General features: G+C 39.1%; 1 protein-coding gene across 1 annotated transcript in view; it reads left to right on the forward strand.

The window, feature by feature from the left end:
- The window catches only part of LOC108087052 (acetylcholine receptor subunit alpha-like), a 201,630-nt gene that overhangs the window by 116,278 nt on the left and 66,824 nt on the right, over window positions 1-18,528 (forward strand). The window contains 1 exon segment of the mRNA XM_043209126.1: window positions 10,833-10,948. Within this exon segment, the coding sequence (XP_043065061.1) occupies window positions 10,833-10,948 (116 nt within the window).

Below are 18,528 nucleotides of genomic sequence, written 5' to 3' on the forward strand. Positions count from 1 at the left end.
ACCCCGCTTGCTGGCAGGTGCACTACTTGGGGCCGCTGGTCGTGGCTTCTTTGCCTTCCTCAGTGCCTCGTCAGGTGACATGCCCTGCTGGAGGTATCTGAGGTACCATTTTATTTTGGACCCCGGCAGGCCTCTCCTGTTGGGGTTGTCTAGGCCTCTAGGTTGTCCTTTGGCTGGAAGGACATCCGTTTTCGAAGTGTCTTGCGACACTCGAGGCAGGGATGTCCTGCGGTAGTTTGTTTGTGTTGTTCTTTCTCATAGTAGATCCCACGAGTTGCGGAGAATATAGGGTCCGCCCGGGTAGAGATCCGCCATACCCGGGTAAGGCATAGTTAGGACAGGCGGTCGCCACTTGCCTGAACCCTCCGTGAGAGACTGGGCTAGTTGTTAATCCGGGCCCCCAGCCAGGCTGACTATCGGCACGGGTCGGATGACACCTTAGTCCGGCACCGGAGTGAGATTGTGGGAAGGGAAGTTGGTAGGTAATTGTGAGGGAAGAGGGGTGTGTGAGGCTACAATTTGAAGACGGCCAAACAAGCGTCGTATCAGTACACCGACTTCGGTGTACCCCATTTTTGTCCGGGGTTGCTTATTAGCTTGCACAACTAACCTTACGAAGAAGGCCGTTCGATATCCGCAACCTGCGACCCGCCTGGTGGCCTCAGCTAAGCCCCCCTCTTGAACATCTCACTAGTTCTCGAGAAACAGGAACTATATCATATAGCTCCCAGATCTATAGTCGAAAATATGGAAAATGAATAGAAAAATCGTCTTAGCTTTGATGTTGTTTAGCCTTTATGTATTTTTTTCGACATATTTGATGACTGCAAGAGTTTATAAGCTTTGGCTTGCCGAAGCTAACTTCCTTTCTTCTTTTTCTATTAATTTTCCATATTTTCGGCTTTGTTTATATGGCAGCTAGTTGCAGTATAAAATCGCTATAAAATAAGATGGTATTATGTGTTAAGGGAGTTGTCAAGTTTCCAATGAATGAGAAAGTTCTAAGGTTACCAATTTCAAAAAGAAATTTCTTCTTTCTATACCCTTGCAGAGCAAAGGGTATTTTGATTATATTTATATAATTATAATTTATAGTTTGCAACGCAGTGAAGGAGACACCTCAGACCCCATAAGGTATATATATTCTTGATCAGCATCACTATCAGAATCGAAATACGTCTGTCGGTCGGTCTGTCTGTCTGTTTCTATGTAAACTAGTTTTAAAGCTTTCTTGCTGAAACTTTCCCAAAAGTGTGTAGTTATTGCACGCAGTATATAAGGCCGACTATATCGGATAGCTCCAATACGAGAGAATGAAATAAAGAATTCTCACGCCGTTGTTTTTTATCAGATCGACTTGGTTTCTTCCAGATGGCGTTCGCTAGTTACTATTGAATTTCGGATTAAATTTTATCAAAATCGGAAAACACTATCATATAGCTGCCATAGGAAAGATCGAAAAATATATATATAAACTAGCAAACGCCGGCGAACTCCGTTTCGACACCAGATGGCAACGTACCCTTCTAGTATTCACTGTACTAAGACCTATGTTCCAAAACCGTCGTCTTCCAAACATGACTTTATAATTTCTGTACAAAATTCACTCAGTTCTAGACATATGTATAATTACCTACTGAGTTTGCAATGTATAAGCGAAAAAATAAAATTATTAAAACATTAAAATCAAAATCGGTCCAGCCGTTTAGGAGGAGTTCAACGACTAACACACGTACAGAAGATTTCCCGTCACACGGGAACGCTGTCGAAATGTTACATAAAACGAAGCCATTAACAAAACCCCAAAAAACTTGACTTTACTTCAATACACCAAAATCACAAAAATTGAGTTAAAATGCTATGTTAGCGTGTGTTTGTCAGTGTGATGAGGTAGTAACTCAATATATATGCGATTTTTGGTATGTCGAACAGGATTTAAGAGGATGAAAAATAGATGTTGGCCGATTCTCAGACCTACTCAATACGCTCACAAAATTTCACGAGAATCGGTATAATCGTTTCGGAGGAGTATGGTAACAAAACTGTGATACGAAAATGTTATATTGGGTTGGCAAGAAAGTCATGTCGTTTTTTTCAATATTTTCAAAGATGATTTATTTATATCAGGACTTATAATTAATCAATTATGTATTGGCCGTTTTGTTCGACTACTAATGACCATCTCTCGGGCAGCTGCACAATTCCGCGCTCGAAGAACTTTTGGTCTTTTCCAGCAAAGAATCGAGACAAGTGGTTTTCGACAGCCTCATCTGAATCAAAGTTTTTACCATTCAAAGAGTTTTGAAGAGAGCGAAACAAATGGTAATCTGAAGGTGCTAAGTCCGGACTATAAGGTGGATGTGGTAGCACTTCCCAATTCAGCTCCGTTAATTTTTGCCGAGTGACCAAAGATGTGTGGGGCCTAGCGTTGTCATGGTGAAAGACTATACCCTTGCGATTAGCTAGTGCCGGCTCCTTTTCTTAAATTTTTTCCGCCAAATTGGATAGCTGGCGACAGTCTGAATTGATGGTTTCATTCCGTCTCAGCAGCTCAAAGTGCACTACACCCTTCCAAGTCCACCAAACAGACAGCATAACTTTCCTCTGATGGATATCGGCCTTTGATGTGGCTTGGGCTGGCTCATCTTTCTTGCTCCATGATCTTTTTCGTTGGACATTATTGTAAACAACCCACTTTTCGTCGCCAGTAATAATCCGCTTCAAAAAAGGATCGTTTTTAATCCGTTGCAGCAGAGAATAGCAGATGTTGATACGCTTAGTTAGGTGAATTTCCTTTAAGTTATGCGGAACCCAGACATCGAGCTTGCCTACGTAGCCAAGTTTCTTCAAATGGTTTTCAACCGTTGTATGCGACACACTGAGCTTCTCTGACATCTCCCGCGTTGAATAACGCCGGTTTTCATCCAGCAAAGCCTGAACTTGTCCGTCAAAAACGGCCGCTGGTCGACCAGAACGTGGGGCGTCTTTAACTCAAAAATCTCCAAGCCTGAATTTGGCAAACCAGCGCTGACATTGGCTATCACTCATGGCATCTTTACCATACACTTCGCACAATTTTTCGCGAGCTTCGGCCGTTTTTTTTCCTTTTCGGAAGTAAAAAAGCAAAATATGCCGAAAATGCTCACTTTGGTCCTCCATGTTTAATTTGCTATAGCTTCCACAAATGTTATCGAATAATTACCAAAGCCGAGCGATGAGTTGAGTAGACACGGCAAGCCAGGACCTAGAGAAAATCAAAAAAACTTCTGCATACTGATCAACATATTGAGGTTTAAAGAACAGTGGGTCGGGCAAACCAATGTCTTCAGGGATCGACCATCGTGATATATCTATGCAGCGCTCTGGCTGCTGTTGAGCTATTGATTTTGTGACTGAAAATTTCAGAGTCCATTCACCAACTGATAGTCTTGACCGGATAGTTGCTTCTAAAGAAAACTTTAAATGTTGCAAATTCCCGATACCTCAAAATTCTTTCGCTTGATTGGTAATGAAGGGTTTTCGCAAAAGTTTCTGTAATGACATTGACTGTAGAACCGGAGTCTAATAGAGCTCTAGCGGAGTAATATACGCCACACTTGTCCTTTATTAGGATAAGCGCTGTTAGGATGAACGAGCGTTTCGAGTTGCGTGTAATACTTTCTTATCGTGTTTTAGAGCCTTTTGGTAGTTGGCATCTAATATTGAAAGGCTGACACGATGCTTAACGCTGGACCAGATGAACAACTAAGCAGATATGTGAATTTGTCTACTTTTGTAATGGTGACATCGGTAGCATCAGTAGCAGCCAAAGCTCGTCCTTTGCTGCTCTTAAAGTTCTGTTCAACCACAGTGCGCTTGCGCCTTAAACTCACCAGCTGCTCTTCGGTTGTCGGTCATCTTTGGGAATAAATTGATAAATAAACAGAAATTAAACTCCGACGCAGGTGATATGCAAAATGTAGCGAAAGTGGGACAATTTTAAAGCCGTTGAGTGAAATGGTGAACATAAATTTTGATACTATTTTTCCAAAGCTCAGCTTTACCGGATGGACTCGCTCAATGCACACGCTTAATTTTCCAGTCCACTGTCCAGAAGTATTACTGCCAACGGATCCCTTGGGATCCTCCGGTTCCAAAAAATCCAGGACTGCAGATGTACTGTAAAGGTCGCCAACGTTTCGCCTTGTACCTGTGCAACACAAGGCAGGCAGCTTGCCTTTCTGCAAACCCAAAATCTCTATTTCTAAGCGTGTGTGGCTGTGTCTGCCCTTGTGCAGACGAGAGTTCAAAAGAAACGCAATGAAACAGAGAGATGTTCTGTATTTTATCAATATTTGTATTGAATTGACTTCAGTTTACAACCTTTATGGCAATGCCAAGCGTACAAGCTCGTTTGGTTACAGTAAAGTGGATCTTACTTACAAATTCAATTCAGGCTAGTCACTTGTGTTGCTTTAACAATCCAAATTGTTGGAACTTAATAAAAAAACAAAACGGGTGCACCAGATATTGGGGGTCTGCTTGCGTAAAAGTGGGTGTAACAAACGTTAATATTATATTTCTCGCATTTTTTAAAATTTATTTTTTAAATGTTCTTACGTTTTTGTTATAGATTTTAAAATCTGCATTTAGTTAATTTAATGCATGTCGATAGACTTTGCAATTGGTGCCGCATGGTAATGAAAAATGTTTCATATTATAAAAAAATTTTAAGTTAAAAAAAACGTCCACCTTAATAACTACTGTTAAAAAACTTTTTGGCTAAGGAAAATATAATGTCTATTAACAATAACAATAACTCGTTAATCGGGTTGAAAAACAATTCTTTGGCTGCATGCCAAAATTCGTTTAACGTTATCCAAGGTGAATCTAATACTATATTCTACTGTTTTGTTAACGAAAAAAATAACTTGTGAAATCTAAGACTGTGTAGTGTGAAGTATTATTTTTTTAATATACATACGTACTTGGCATGTAAGGAAAATAAGATCGTGTAAAAGGTCCAGGCTTATACCAAAGGTCCGTTCATATTATTACATTTTTAAAAATAAAATCCGCTTGAATGTAAACTTAACTGACAATTGAATCGAGAAATTTTTGGCAGTAAGCGTTAAGTTTGGTTAAGCTGATTCCATGCTAATTTAGAAAATGTAATCATTCTTAAAATTCAGCATTTCATTAACCTTAAGGCTTTTAAAAACGGTAATCGTTAGTAAGAGGATTCTTTTTATTAAAAAGTTGGACAATATGGACAAAAAGGTAAGCCAAAACAATTGATATTAATCTGACTATAAAAAAGTTAACAAAAAGCTAGCTTCGGCTCGCTCTCACAAGGTGTGTTCAAAAAGTAAGGTGACATTGTATTTTTAGGAAAAATATTTATTTATTTTTCAATGTATATATTGTACCCTTCAAAGTAATCCCTTATATACAATACACTTATGACAACGGTTTTTCAATATAGCCATGTGCTCTTCCAGCGATGGCTCCCACCTATCATAGTTCCCTTCAGTTTTCGGTACAAGAATAAGTCACATGGGACCAAATCCGATGAAATCCCTGTTGTTATTGGCCAGAAAAAGTCTCACAAGAAAAGATGAAAAGCATTATCGTGATGAAAAAATCGTCCATTTTTCTTTTCACAATTCTTGACGTTTTCTTTGTTATACTTCTCGCAAAGATTTGATATTTGTTATGACTGTTTTGAGTAAATCTGGGTCGTCGTTGACGTCATTTAATAGCTCATGAGCGATGCTTGTGCGAAGGTTCACTTGGTCAAAATTTGGCATCTTTGGAACAAACTCGTCTTCTCTGGCGTGTAGGCCTTTGAAAGTTTTCTGTCAAATACGATCAGATATTGTGACGCGTACTCCCGGGGGACACAATTTGGGGATTGTACCGCCACGTAACTGCTAAAGCTAAAGCTGACTCGGCTCCACTTATTAGTTGCCCTTTCGTCGTTTGTCAAGTGTTGCCGGATAAACCTTTCTCTTTTTAGGCGTTTTCCATTAACCACATTGTAGACGACTCTGTCTTAAACGTTTTTCCATCTTAATAATCGTTTCGATTCTCTCATAAGCTTTTGTTTACCATCTTGTACCCGTAAACACTTATTTTCTTCAATTATGCCCAAACCTTAGAATGCCCAAAAGATGCCCAAAGTAACACACCGACATCCTCAGAAACTTATCCGATAGTTTTGACGATTTTTTAAACTATTTTTTCACTGCTTTCACTGCTTGAACATTTTCATTAGTTGTTTACGTGCATTTTCCCGGCCGTCTTGGAAAGCTTGTAACACTGAGAAACTAGTTTACATAGAAACTGACAGACGGATAGATGTATTTGGATTCTGATCGTGATGCTCTTCAAGAATATGTATACTAAATATGGTTTGAGGTGTCTCCTCAATTGCGTTGCAAGCTTCTGTCTGAAATTATACTACCCTCTGCTGGGGTGAAAAAATCGGAAGTGCTTACTAATTTCTAATTGAGGCCAATACCCAAAATACGATTTTTTATGAAGTTTTTCAAGTTCTTTTGGAAATGTGTTCTTCGGGATTTGAAGTCATCATAGCCCCAAATCAGAAAATGGGTTTGTATTACTTTTACATTCGTGACGTGACCTACGAGACACATTTCCCTGCAAACATTTGGAAGATGAATTATCCCCTATCGTCTAGAAGTCACTTCTGAAAAAGAGAATGACGATAGAACACATTTGACAACAACAAAATATACACCTATCATGAAGAGGTCACTTCCTAGTCATTTCTGAAAAATAGAATGATGATAGAACACATTTTACGTCAACAAATAAATAAAGAAACTATCTCACAATCTTACTATCACGTCTAGAAAATCAAATGAACATTTGTTTGTAAAATGTTTTAAATTTTTTGGAGCTCCAAAAATGTACCGATACTCTTGTTTTACAGAACATTGTTTTACAGATTGCTGTTTTGCCAGTTCGGGTTTAAAAGTTGTTTAATGTTTAAAGATATTATTGCGTCTAACAACGCGTAAAATACCAGAAAAATATCGATTTTTCTATATAATGCATAGCTCAAATAACTGTTAACCATTTTCGTGAGAACAACCGAAAAAACAAAAAATTGACCCACACTTAATTGCTACATGTACGAGCAGAGCAAATGGCTAGGTGGAACGTGTAATGAGCACGCTTAAGAGTATGTTGACCGTTGTCGAAACTAGTCAGAGGTCGTGGCACGACGCCTTACCCGAAGTACAGCTCGCAATGAATTATACGGCCAATCGACTCACCAAGGTCAGCCCATTAGAAGTGCTAATCGGTAGGGAAGCTAGACCTTTTGGCCTTTTGCCGATAGGTGATGAAGAGAACAATTTAGTTGAAAGGGAAAATTTAAGAAAACATGCTAAAGAAAACATGGAATTCAATGCTCGTTACGACAAACACAGATTTGATAAGAACAAGGCAAAAATAATAAAATATAACGTAGGAGACCACGTATTGCTAAAAAATGAAGAGCGTCATCAAACAAAGCTTGATCCAAAGTTTAAAGGTCCTTTTGAAATAATTGAACTATTAGATGAAGATCGGTACACTTTAAAATCATTAACTAGCAAAAGAACTTATAAATATGCGCATGAGTTTTTGATGGCATTGCCAAGTAGACAAATAAGTAATGAAGTTGATAAAGATTTAGACGACTCTAGTGCAAATGCGTCTGATTTCCATGTGGGGAATGATGATATGGATGCCACGGTGAATGCCTTGGAATCCCAAGAGGGGATAGAATAACCGCACCATAACAGAAGGAATTTTTATATCGGGGGTTAGTGATGACCGCACCATAACAGAAGGACTTGTTATAACGAGGGTCAGTATGTGGGTGTAAAAGGAAATACACCAGTTGATAAAGCTATGCAATTAGTCATGTCTAAATTCTAAATTATGATTAAAAAGAAAATTACTAAGAAATCAATTTGCTTATTTTGTCTGCCTCAAAACTTATGTGTAGAAAAAGTAGGTAATGAAATGTTTGTTGATAATAAAATGTAATGAGAATGTGCAGAAAAAGTAATGAAATGTTTGTTGATAATAAAATGTAATGAGAACTGAAATTTGAGAATACTGTGATTTTAAGGTAACACATGAGGACGTGTGATTCGTCATGAAGGCCGTGTCGGATCAAATGAAACGGGGCCTACTTTATCCTCTTGGTCAGAGCATGTGAAGCGGGGCCTTCTTTAATGTGAAGCAGGACCTATTGAAAAAGAAATTTAGAAATTGAGTGAAAGGATGGCAGATCAGGACAAATATAGACTGTTGCCAAGTGAGGTCTGTTCGTTAAGCGCAGACATAAATGTTAGAAAGAGACGACTAAAAATGTATAAGAATTGAGAAGAATGTAGACTTTTGGGAAGTCAGTTCAGAAAGCGCTTGTAAGACGAACGGAACTTGCTGCTGAGAATTTAATTCAAAAAATGAAACAGACAAACGATCCTCCGACATACTCTATATATAAATAAAAAAACTTATAAAACCGTGCAACTATATCATGTAGCTGCCATAACTAAAATTACCGGAAAAAAATAATAACATCGTTGTTTCTTCATCAAAAAAGCTACATTTTTGAATTTCCAATTAAATTTTATAAAAATCTTCCTTTCTTGCTTTAATCTCCCACGCATGCTTTTAGGCCCTGCTGCTTTAAAAGGGGCATACGTTCTTCTGTTTGAAAGTACCACGCCCGCAAACGTCGAAACTCTGTGGCGCCAACATTTTTGCTGGCGCAACATTTCACTTTGATGATAAGGTGTCTGGTAATAAAAAGGCCACGAAAGCCGTTCTCTTTAGTATTCCACACCAACTTTCTGTTGAACGTGAATAAATTGAAAACTATTTAAGCTAAAATATTGGAATAAGAATACAGATATAACACAGAAAAGGAAATTAAAAAAAAAAGTGCGACGCCCACAAACCGCGAAAAGTTGTTTTCAAGTTACAAAAATATTTGAAATTCATGAAACTCATGAAAACGCAGCGAATTGAGTTTTTTCACCATGCGCATATTTATGACCACACTACTTGCGGCGCGTTCACTTCTAAGTCCTTTTTCACCTTTATGCAAAAACGAACGTTAAAATTGAATAATAGTAAACGTAATGAGATATATGGGGATGTTTGTAATATAATTCTCTACGACACCAGAAAAGAATTTTTTTACATTTCTTCCCCACGGTACTGTTATACAGCGTCAAAGGTGAATAAAAATGCTAAAAATGCGGTTTTATTGAACAACATTTCCTACACTTTTGGTCATAACTAGTGAAAGGAATGAGGTAGACAACGTCAAATGTGCTTTTGCGTAAGAGTATTACCTTTGAAACAAAGTATTGATAAACTCTATCGGAAAAAAATTGTAGGTAATACTTGTAAGAAAGTCGGAGACATTTTTCGAAAAAAGGGAAAAATGAAAAATTACCTCTACTGCGAATGATGTTTTTTGTAGTCTTTCGTCACCCCCAACCCAAAAAAATACACCCCATCTCCGTTGCAAAAAATTTTTTTAATTTTGTAAGACTATGTTATTCTGAAGCGCCTAAAGAGAAAGTTGTTTTGCGGTAAAAATCGTAACTCGTTAACGGATCATCTAAAAAAAACAGTGATATACGCTGTAAAGATAATGAATTTCTCGTTTGTGCAAAATTGTAGCTAATACTTGTAAGAAAGTCGGAGTCATTTTTCGAAAAAAAGGGAAAAATGAAAAATTACCTCTACTGCGAAATTTCTACGGCTAGCCAACCCCTTTTTTTTTTGATGTTTTTTGTAGTCTTTCGTCACCCCCAACCCAAAAAAATACACCCCATCTCCGTTGCAAAATTTTTTTTTTTTTCAATTTTGTAAGACTGTGTTCTTCTGAAGCGCCTAAAGAAAAAGTTGTTTTGCGGTGAACATCGTAACTCGTTAGCGAATCATCTAAAAAAAAACAGTGATATACGCTGTAAAGATAATAAATTTCTCGAGGTAATAAGGAAGAGTTTTTTTTTTAAACTTTTTTTGTCTATTTTTGGGAGCACTTAAAAGTGAAAAGTGCGATTTTAGCTCAAAAAATGGCTGATAATTTATTTTTTTTTAAATAGAAAAAAAATTAAAAAAAGCTCTTCCTGATTACCTGCGTATTTATGTGAACAATTTATGTTAACAATTTAAGAAGAATCGCTTTAGTAGATTTTGAGTTCTGATGTTCACCGATTCTCAAAACAACGTTTTCGGGAAAATCGATTTAAAGTATGTATGTACTTTTATACGTCCACTTAAGTGGTAGTGTTTTATAAAGTCATAAAGAGAACCATGAAAATAAATTAAGAGTCAAAATTCAAGTCTTTGCCTTAATGGTGGTTTTGAAAACATTTTAAGTCTTAAAATAATATTAATTATGTAGTTATATGTTAGACTAAGCTTAATGTACCTTGAAACTTCTTCATCAATAAACTTTTTTTTGTAACAAAATTGATGTTGTATTCACGCGTACATGAAAAATGTAATCAAAATTATTATACAAGTGCCAAAGTTATTAATTTTTATTTAATTTTGCTGAAAACAGTTAAATTGAATAAAAAAAAACTTTTTTAGGCAAACGTAATTGGAATATGTTTTTTAAAAATTTTTGCATGTATATTACAAATTCTTGTGTATGCGTCAGCTTCCAATTTTTAGATCAGTTATTTTAGTGGGCAATTTACTTAAACATATTTTTATTTTGTTTAAATTTTTAAACATAATACAGAATATTAATATTATATAATTGCATTTACAGAACATCACATATCTTTTTTTAATTTAAGGTCGACTTGAGGCACATGGATGAGCAGCAAGGCAGCAACGTTGTTGCCGTTGGTGTCGACTTATCTGAGTTTTACATGTCCGTCGAGTGGGATATTCTTGAAGTGCCAGCTGTGAGGTAAATAAGAAATCTGTTTTTCTTTATGTCCAGAACATTAAAACGAAGGTGAATTAACACATAGTTTGTCATTCAACCAGGGTTATTAGGCTAGTTGATCTAGTCAAGCTATCAAACTCTGTCATCCGTTATTGCTATCAATGCGAAAGTATTTGGCTTGATTCCACGATACTATCACATGCCTACTTCAACAAACGTCCCTAAAGAACAGCTTGACCTTTGTTCTTCTATTGGCACCCAAACTTATGCTATTTTTCGGGGCTTAAATCCAAAAATACGCAAATTCTTTTTAAAATCACACAGTTAAAATTATTTTACTATGACCAAAATACAAACGTGATATCTTAGCACTGTACCAGCAAAATCGGTGTGCAGATCCTTTTTAAGGGTTAAGGAATTAAATAACATTTGTGTTTCTAAAATAAAAATATTGTGGTAAAATATATTGTTTTCACAGCATTTTTTCTACGCCGCGAGTCTCACAGCCACATCCCGCCAAATCTATTAAGGACCGCAGTCATTTATCGTACGGAACGTACATTGAAAAAAAATATAAACGAACAAATTAAAACACAAATAATTTTTTGAATATAATTAGGTGCTACAAATGTTAGTACCAACTGTGTTAGAAGCGGCGAAGAGTCAGTTAAAACTATCTATTGTAACATACTTTAGAAGACAGTCTATTATAGTCAGAACATACAGGTAGGCTCCGGTTTTCACTTTCACAAGATTCTCTCGTATTCGTTTCCAAAAACGAGAATTGGTTCTCCCGTTTTCACTTTCACAAGATTTTTTTCGTTTTCAAAAACGTGCAAATTTTTTTTGTCGAAATGAAAAGTAAATGCCTTTTTCTGCATCAAATCGGTTCTTTATTTCAAAAGGAAAAAAAGAGTTGACTCCTTGGTCTTTTGGTGTTCATTTCACACCATCAGTAGATCAGTCTAATTCGTATTTATTTTTTTAATAATTTTTTTCTGACCCCATCATGATTTCATAAATAAAATATTTGCCGTCGGCAACAACAACTTTCGTTTTGCTAAGGGGCCGATAAATCTATTGCCAAAAGTTATCGTCAATGCTTCCGTACTTGTAGTGGAACAAAACAACCACTTAAAAATACTTATAAAATGAAAACGAAGAAAAAAGATGTCTCGATTTTCTCAAATCAATCAATTTCTGGCTTCTTTTGGCTGTTTCGAGGCAATTGAAAATACAACAGGCATTTTTTCGCGTTGTTCACTTTTAATTAAAAAAACAAGTCAGCTGTTTGAACAGTGAGAAACGATGAAAAAATGAAACATTCCGATAACGAAGCGATGACAAAAATTTTGTGAAAACCGGAGCCCCTAAAACGAAAACGAACGTATTCGCCCAAAAACGAAAACGAAAAAAAAAAATGAAAGCCGGAGCCTGCCTGACAGTACTCTGACATTCTCATTCAGTTTATAGTTAGGTTTGCAATGATTTCAAACAAACGGAAAATAATTGCTAGAAATTATTCTTGGCACCGAAAAATTTAAACGATTCAATGGGCAAGGACCCTATTAAAAAAGAGTTGTGTTGGTTACACCATTTATAACTTAATAACGGCTGAACCGGTTTTGTTAAAAATTGGTGGGGAGTTAGCTGAGTGTTTTTTTTGTCCCTTTAATTGATTACAGTTTACGATGTGCCCGCCAGATCTGCAGATTATTTATTGTGAAAAATTTGATATCAATAAATAAATCGCAAGGACAATCGTCCTTTTATCATAAAACAAAAAACACAGTTTATGAATACGTTAAGACATAACAGTACGTGACTGTCAATATCGAATTGAAACCTTATATGCCGGGAGGTTCTAGTTTATCGAATTTATAACGATTCCACAAGAGAGTTCTGAGGAAGTAGCAGTTACGAGTAATTGTTATTCTTGCATACTTGTGGTTAGTTTATAAACCCGTCCGTCGTAAGACTTTATGCGCCGTCCGTCGTCGTGCTCTTATCTCAGATCACCGTTGCATTGTTAACTTCTCTCCCTTTCAAAACATGGACGTCCTCGGCCATATCGATGTTAGCAAGGATTTGAGTCACCGCCATCTAGGCTTTGCTTCGCCGCCTGATAAATCTCTATCTTTATCAATACGCAGAACGCGAAGCAGTTTAACGCTGCAGCAGCTGGCATTTGGTTGTAAGCAATTGTGACTCCGTTATATGCTGTAGGCTTTTTCGTTTAGAGAAAAAAGGACAGGCTTAAAAGTGGAGTCTGAGAGCGTTTCACTGCGCTGGCGAGCCTGCATGGGCGATCGTTGAATCGCTGCGAATGATTAGTCCTAGCCCATGACGTGACAGCATGTTATATCTGGCGTTTGTGTGCGATTGGAAAAAATCGTATTATCTACCATACAAATTAAATATTTGTTCTTTAAAATTTAATAATTTCTTACTAGCTAGTATTTTCATCTGAGCCACATTAAGCAGCAAGTTAGCCTTTGTGAAAACCTCTTTCAGAATCGGCTTTAGGACATTAGTGTTAACTTTAAATGATTTACAACATTTACTTTTTAAAGAGTGAGAGCAGATAAGTTATTATCAATTTAAAGTATAGACTACGGTTGTGTGAGAGTTCTTCTGAGCCTGCAATTCAAAATCGATGGTAAGACTCTACCTTTGCAAGTTTTAGGGTAGGAAGTTTAGGGTACCTAACACTATTTGGTATAGTAAGCCTAGAAAATAATATTTCTTGGTGGGCCTTATCGAACATTGTCCTTGTGGACCACCCTCCCATTTATAATATTAGGACCGTTGTCCCAGTATCAGGATCGGCTTTGTTATCGACATACAAAGGCGTAAGCATATCTCCCAATCTCTTGTTGGTTTTTACTAAAACTTTCTCACCTACGTTAAATACTCTATGCCGTCGAGCTGGGTTGTTACGATTTAACTGCTCCTGCTGTGCCTTTTTAACGTTTATAATTATATCCGGGGTATACATATATACCGTGATAGGGTTCGAATCCATATTGCCGCCGCCTTTGTGTCGTCTTCTATCCAGAAACCGTCCTCCCGTTTCTTATATTGTTCGCTAATAATGACTATGTCGATCATGTCATTTGCAGTTTTGCTTCTGTGCATATTCGCTTGGAGGATCTTCATGTTTTTCCTTTTCTGGCCACGCTAAGGCAGTACGCTGTCCCAGGCAGGTGTCCAACGTCGCTCCTGTTCTCTGATGCGCAGATACAGCATCTCAGAGCTTTAGCTCTGGTCTTCATTTTATGACCACTTTCGCCACATCTGATGCAGAGGTCTCTCCTGTCCGGTCCTTTGAAGTTCTTTTGCACGCGTCCAGCCCCGAAACACCTGGAGCATCTCTTTGCATCGAGACAACGCTTAACACGGCACCGGGTCCACCCTATTTTAATCCTTTGTTCCGTCAATATCTTCGACGCGTCTTTCATTGGTAGTGTGAAGAAAGCTCGCCTCTGTTCAGAGATATTTACTCCTGTCAGGTGTATAATTATTTTCTGGCTTGTGTCGCCTAAACCTTCCCTGATTGCAGACATGATCTCTTCTTCTCGTATGATGCTGTCGATATCTCTGATCTCCACTTTGACCAGTTGCCTCAAGGTTCTTGATGTTCTCGCATAGTTTGTCTGTTTGGCTCCCTTTGGCAAGCTCCAGGGGCATGTCACCTGCCTGCTGTCGGACTCCTCTGGCATAGCTCTTTTCCTCTGCTGGTATGATACGAACGGCTTCTGGGCTAGTGCGAATTCCTGCGCTTTTCTTTAGCTTTTTCAGCTCCACTGTGCCTTGCGTGTCCTTCTTTAGTTACTGTTTTTTTCTCCTTCTTGTATGTGACCATTTGAAATCCATCGTTTGCCGGTTTTGTTCGTACCTTCTTGCTCAGCTCCTGCGCTGCTGGGCAAGTGGCCGTCCTCTTCTTTAGTGTCGAAACGGGGGTCTTGCTCGCTGTATTGCAAAATATGTGTTCGTTGACCTTTCTCGATTCATTTGAGCACTCCAGCTCTGCGGTTTTCCAGCTCGACCGATAATTTTCGATGACATCGAAGAGCTCGCTCAATTCTGAGGTGCTGTCCTTGACGTCCATACTGATATTTCGTTGCTTTTGCATCGCTATCTTAATTTTTCTAAAAATTGCCTTGCATTCTGACAAGGCCTTCTCTTCTAATGCCCGCATCTTATAGATCGGTTCCTGTCGTGGGGAGCCCAACGTAGAGCTCTGCGTAAGCAGAGGGGTCTATTGCGTCGGTTTAAGAGTTACTCCATCTTCAGCCTCTGAGGGGTTCTTTGGGTGGGTCATCATTGTCTTGGAATCTTTCTTTAATCTCTGCTATATCGATATCGTACTGATTTTTTTTAGCATGGATCGTATAGTTTCGGAGTTAAACGATGCCGCATCATCGCAATAAATCGATCTAACATTAGAAAAAAAATTCACCAGTTGAAGGATTGGGATTTTCACATCTTATATGGCACGCGATGCTATTGGCTGGACCACCGAAAACTTGCTGAATTTATCGACAGCAGTGAGAAAGTACTTTCCCCCTGTTGAGAAAATGTCCATGTGTAACGTCTCTCCCACCCGCGATTGTATTGGGAAAATTCCTAATTCCTGCATTAATGAGTGTCCATTATATTTTGCCTTCTGACAAATCCTGCAGTTTTGAACGATTTCAGCCGCTATTTTGCCCATTTTTGGAAAAAAATAGTCGAGCAGCACTTGTTTAATATTTTTCTGGGCAGCTCTTTGAGCCCTGTTTTGCTCCACAACTAGTATTTCTTTTGCTCGTCCGGTTTCAAAACGTCCGCCACCCAAGACTTACAATACCAAAATTTAGTGGCCGGGGAGAGACGAACCAGACCAGCTTACAATGTATGGCGATCACAACGTTGGGCGTTACTACGTCTTTCACTAAGTCCACTAATGTCTCCCAATCAGAAAAATCAATTTGATGGCGAGTCTTCGTACCAAACAATATAAATAGTCGCTTATTTGACGTGATTTTACTGATTCGAAAAAAAAACCCCGCGTCACACACAGAAATAAATCACTCTGTCTTCTTGACTTTAATGTCGACATGTTTTCAAAAATAAATGTGTTATAAGAAATAACACAAATTTAAATATGTTATTTTATTATCGTTTCTTTTAATTTTTTTCTGGCAATTCATGAAAAGGTTTCACTTACATGAATCTATGAAAGTTTTCTTTCTCTTTCGCAATTTTCTGTGCGGTCCAGAACAGTCCGTCCTAGGGTACCAGTTTTAAGATGATGATTTTGTTTCTCCTCGTGTTTTCGAGGCTTGGAGATTTCGTCGGGGTCTTTGACTCGGTTGGGCGCCAGATAAGGTTATTTTATATTGTAGCAGCGTGTCTGCTCACAATACTCTCCACCTGCACAAGTGAAGTGTTGCTTCTGATGTAACCGCTGTGGCAAGTTGCTGCCCACAACGGCCGGTCACTTGGTAGATGCCTCTGCACTCGTATAACGATGCAGAGCACCGATCGAGACCCGGTGGTGGCCACGATCAGTGACGATAATGCTGCTGATCCTCTTCTTGTTGGCTCCAGCTATTACTCCAACGGTGATTAGAAAAAATAACACACACTTCTTGGAAAAGGTGCCTTTATTCTTCGGCTGACAGCTCAGAACTGATTAACATAAGAGAAGGAGAGCTTAATCGTAACCCTAACTCGCACAGATCACAGCCGTCGACCAGCGCCCGTGTAAGACTATAGCGCCGTCGTCGTGCTCTTATCTCACATCACCGTTGCATTGTTAACTTGTACTCAACAAATGTGACTGTCTACCGGGGGTTGATGAAAAAGCCTCCGTGTGATGACGTACCGGGTGCCACCCTTGTCAATTACGACCTGACTTCAAAAATTCTTAATCATCGATGCAGTGAACCCTGGACTTAAGGTTCTTAACTTTTACATAATCTATGGTATATATAGGATTCATATAACTTACTACCTTTGGGCTCCTTTCTTTCGTCTATTTACCCACGCTCCTTTTCTTCGTAGCACCGTCGGGTTTCTCATCAGTGGCCTCTCCAAAGTAATAAGGCTTGAGTTGGGCGATGTTGGCCGTGCGTCGTCTTTTTTATCCTTGGCGTCGCAGAAGCACCATACTCCATACTCGATTTTCTGGATCCACTTGCCCTCGCTTACGTTGGTTTGTAGTACGAATTTCCGGTCAAAATTGGTACAGCCTACTACCGGAGCCGTGGTTAAAATGCGATTCATATGCTCTAGGGCTGTCTATTGCCAGTGAAGGAATACCACTGCTAATCACGTGACCCAAGTAGGCCAACATTCTTCTGAAGAAAGCACACTTCTGGAGATCCACTTTCAGATTTGTTCGCACGTTGAAAAGTTGCGCTGACTGAATGTAGCTCATTGAAATAGTCCGCTACCTGGAACTGTGAAGACCTTGAATTAACGACTATCTCAAGCCATGCGTAGCTGCCAATAGCCGTGTTTTAGATCCAACGTGGAAATATATCGCGCTTGTCGTAACTTCTTCAAAATATGGTTTTTCGAATGGGTGTTCCATTGCCGATAATCAACACCATACGCCAATCGCTTGTCTTCTTCTTGACCAATATAATCGGAGCACGGTGAGGACTCCGGGAAGGTTCAATGGTATCTGCGCGAAAAAGTTCGTCCTCTTGGGCGTCGACCACTTGTTGCATCGCAGGATTCCTTGGGTAATACCTTTGTTTTACTAGTTTATCATCCCGCATGATTATCCAATGCTCCGCCATGTGAAACTCCCTGAAGATTCTCGAAGAGTGTCAGTTCGCGAGCGATGAATTTCCGTTGGTCGGGCCTTATGCCATCCTTTCCTACCTCCAGTTGGTCACCTTCTTTTTCACAGTCTTCGTTTGGTCTCGACATCTCAGGCAACTTTTCCTCCGCTTTTGATTCCCTGTCATCGGGATTGCGGCGCGACTTGACTTCAGCTGTCTCGCGTTTTTATGTTCCGTCGCCATCTGTGTCAAATGTGCCAATGTCGTGAATTTGTGTGGTTGGTATTCTGGCGCCATATTCTTGTAGGTCCGGTAAGCATCGTCTTCTTCGCAGTACCCGGCTTGCTGCATTTTCGTCTTTAATTCGCGCAAATCATTCTTAAAGGCTTCTCTCACTTCTTGAACATGGGTCCTGATTCCGTCTTCCAAGCACTCGAAATAGCGTGGCTGGAATTCTCGTCGGGCCATTGACCCAGAGGCTGTCTGAAAGTGTCTCTTACGGAACCAACGGGCTGTTTTACCTTTGAGAATCTCAGACATGGCCCGTGGGACTTCTTCCGGATCTACCCCATACGTTCCTATTTCCTCCTTGAGATCAGCGATCAACATCAACGCGTCGGACTCTCCGTCGAACCTTGATTCTACTTGCGCATCCGTTCTGGGAGCAAATGTTGGGAAAGGGGGACTCTTAAAGATGTTTCCTGAGTTGGTGAGCCCGCTATTGGGCTCGGGTGGTGGAAGCAGGGAATCTAGCATCAAGCTAGGGTGGATTCCACGACGAGTAGCACGGCTCCCAAGTGGTGAAACGACGGTGGAGGTACG

This window comes from Drosophila ficusphila, unplaced genomic scaffold (genome assembly GCF_018152265.1).
Source record: "Drosophila ficusphila isolate 14025-0441.05 unplaced genomic scaffold, ASM1815226v1 contig_106, whole genome shotgun sequence".
In the NCBI taxonomy this organism is placed as follows: Eukaryota; Metazoa; Arthropoda; class Insecta; order Diptera; family Drosophilidae; genus Drosophila; species Drosophila ficusphila.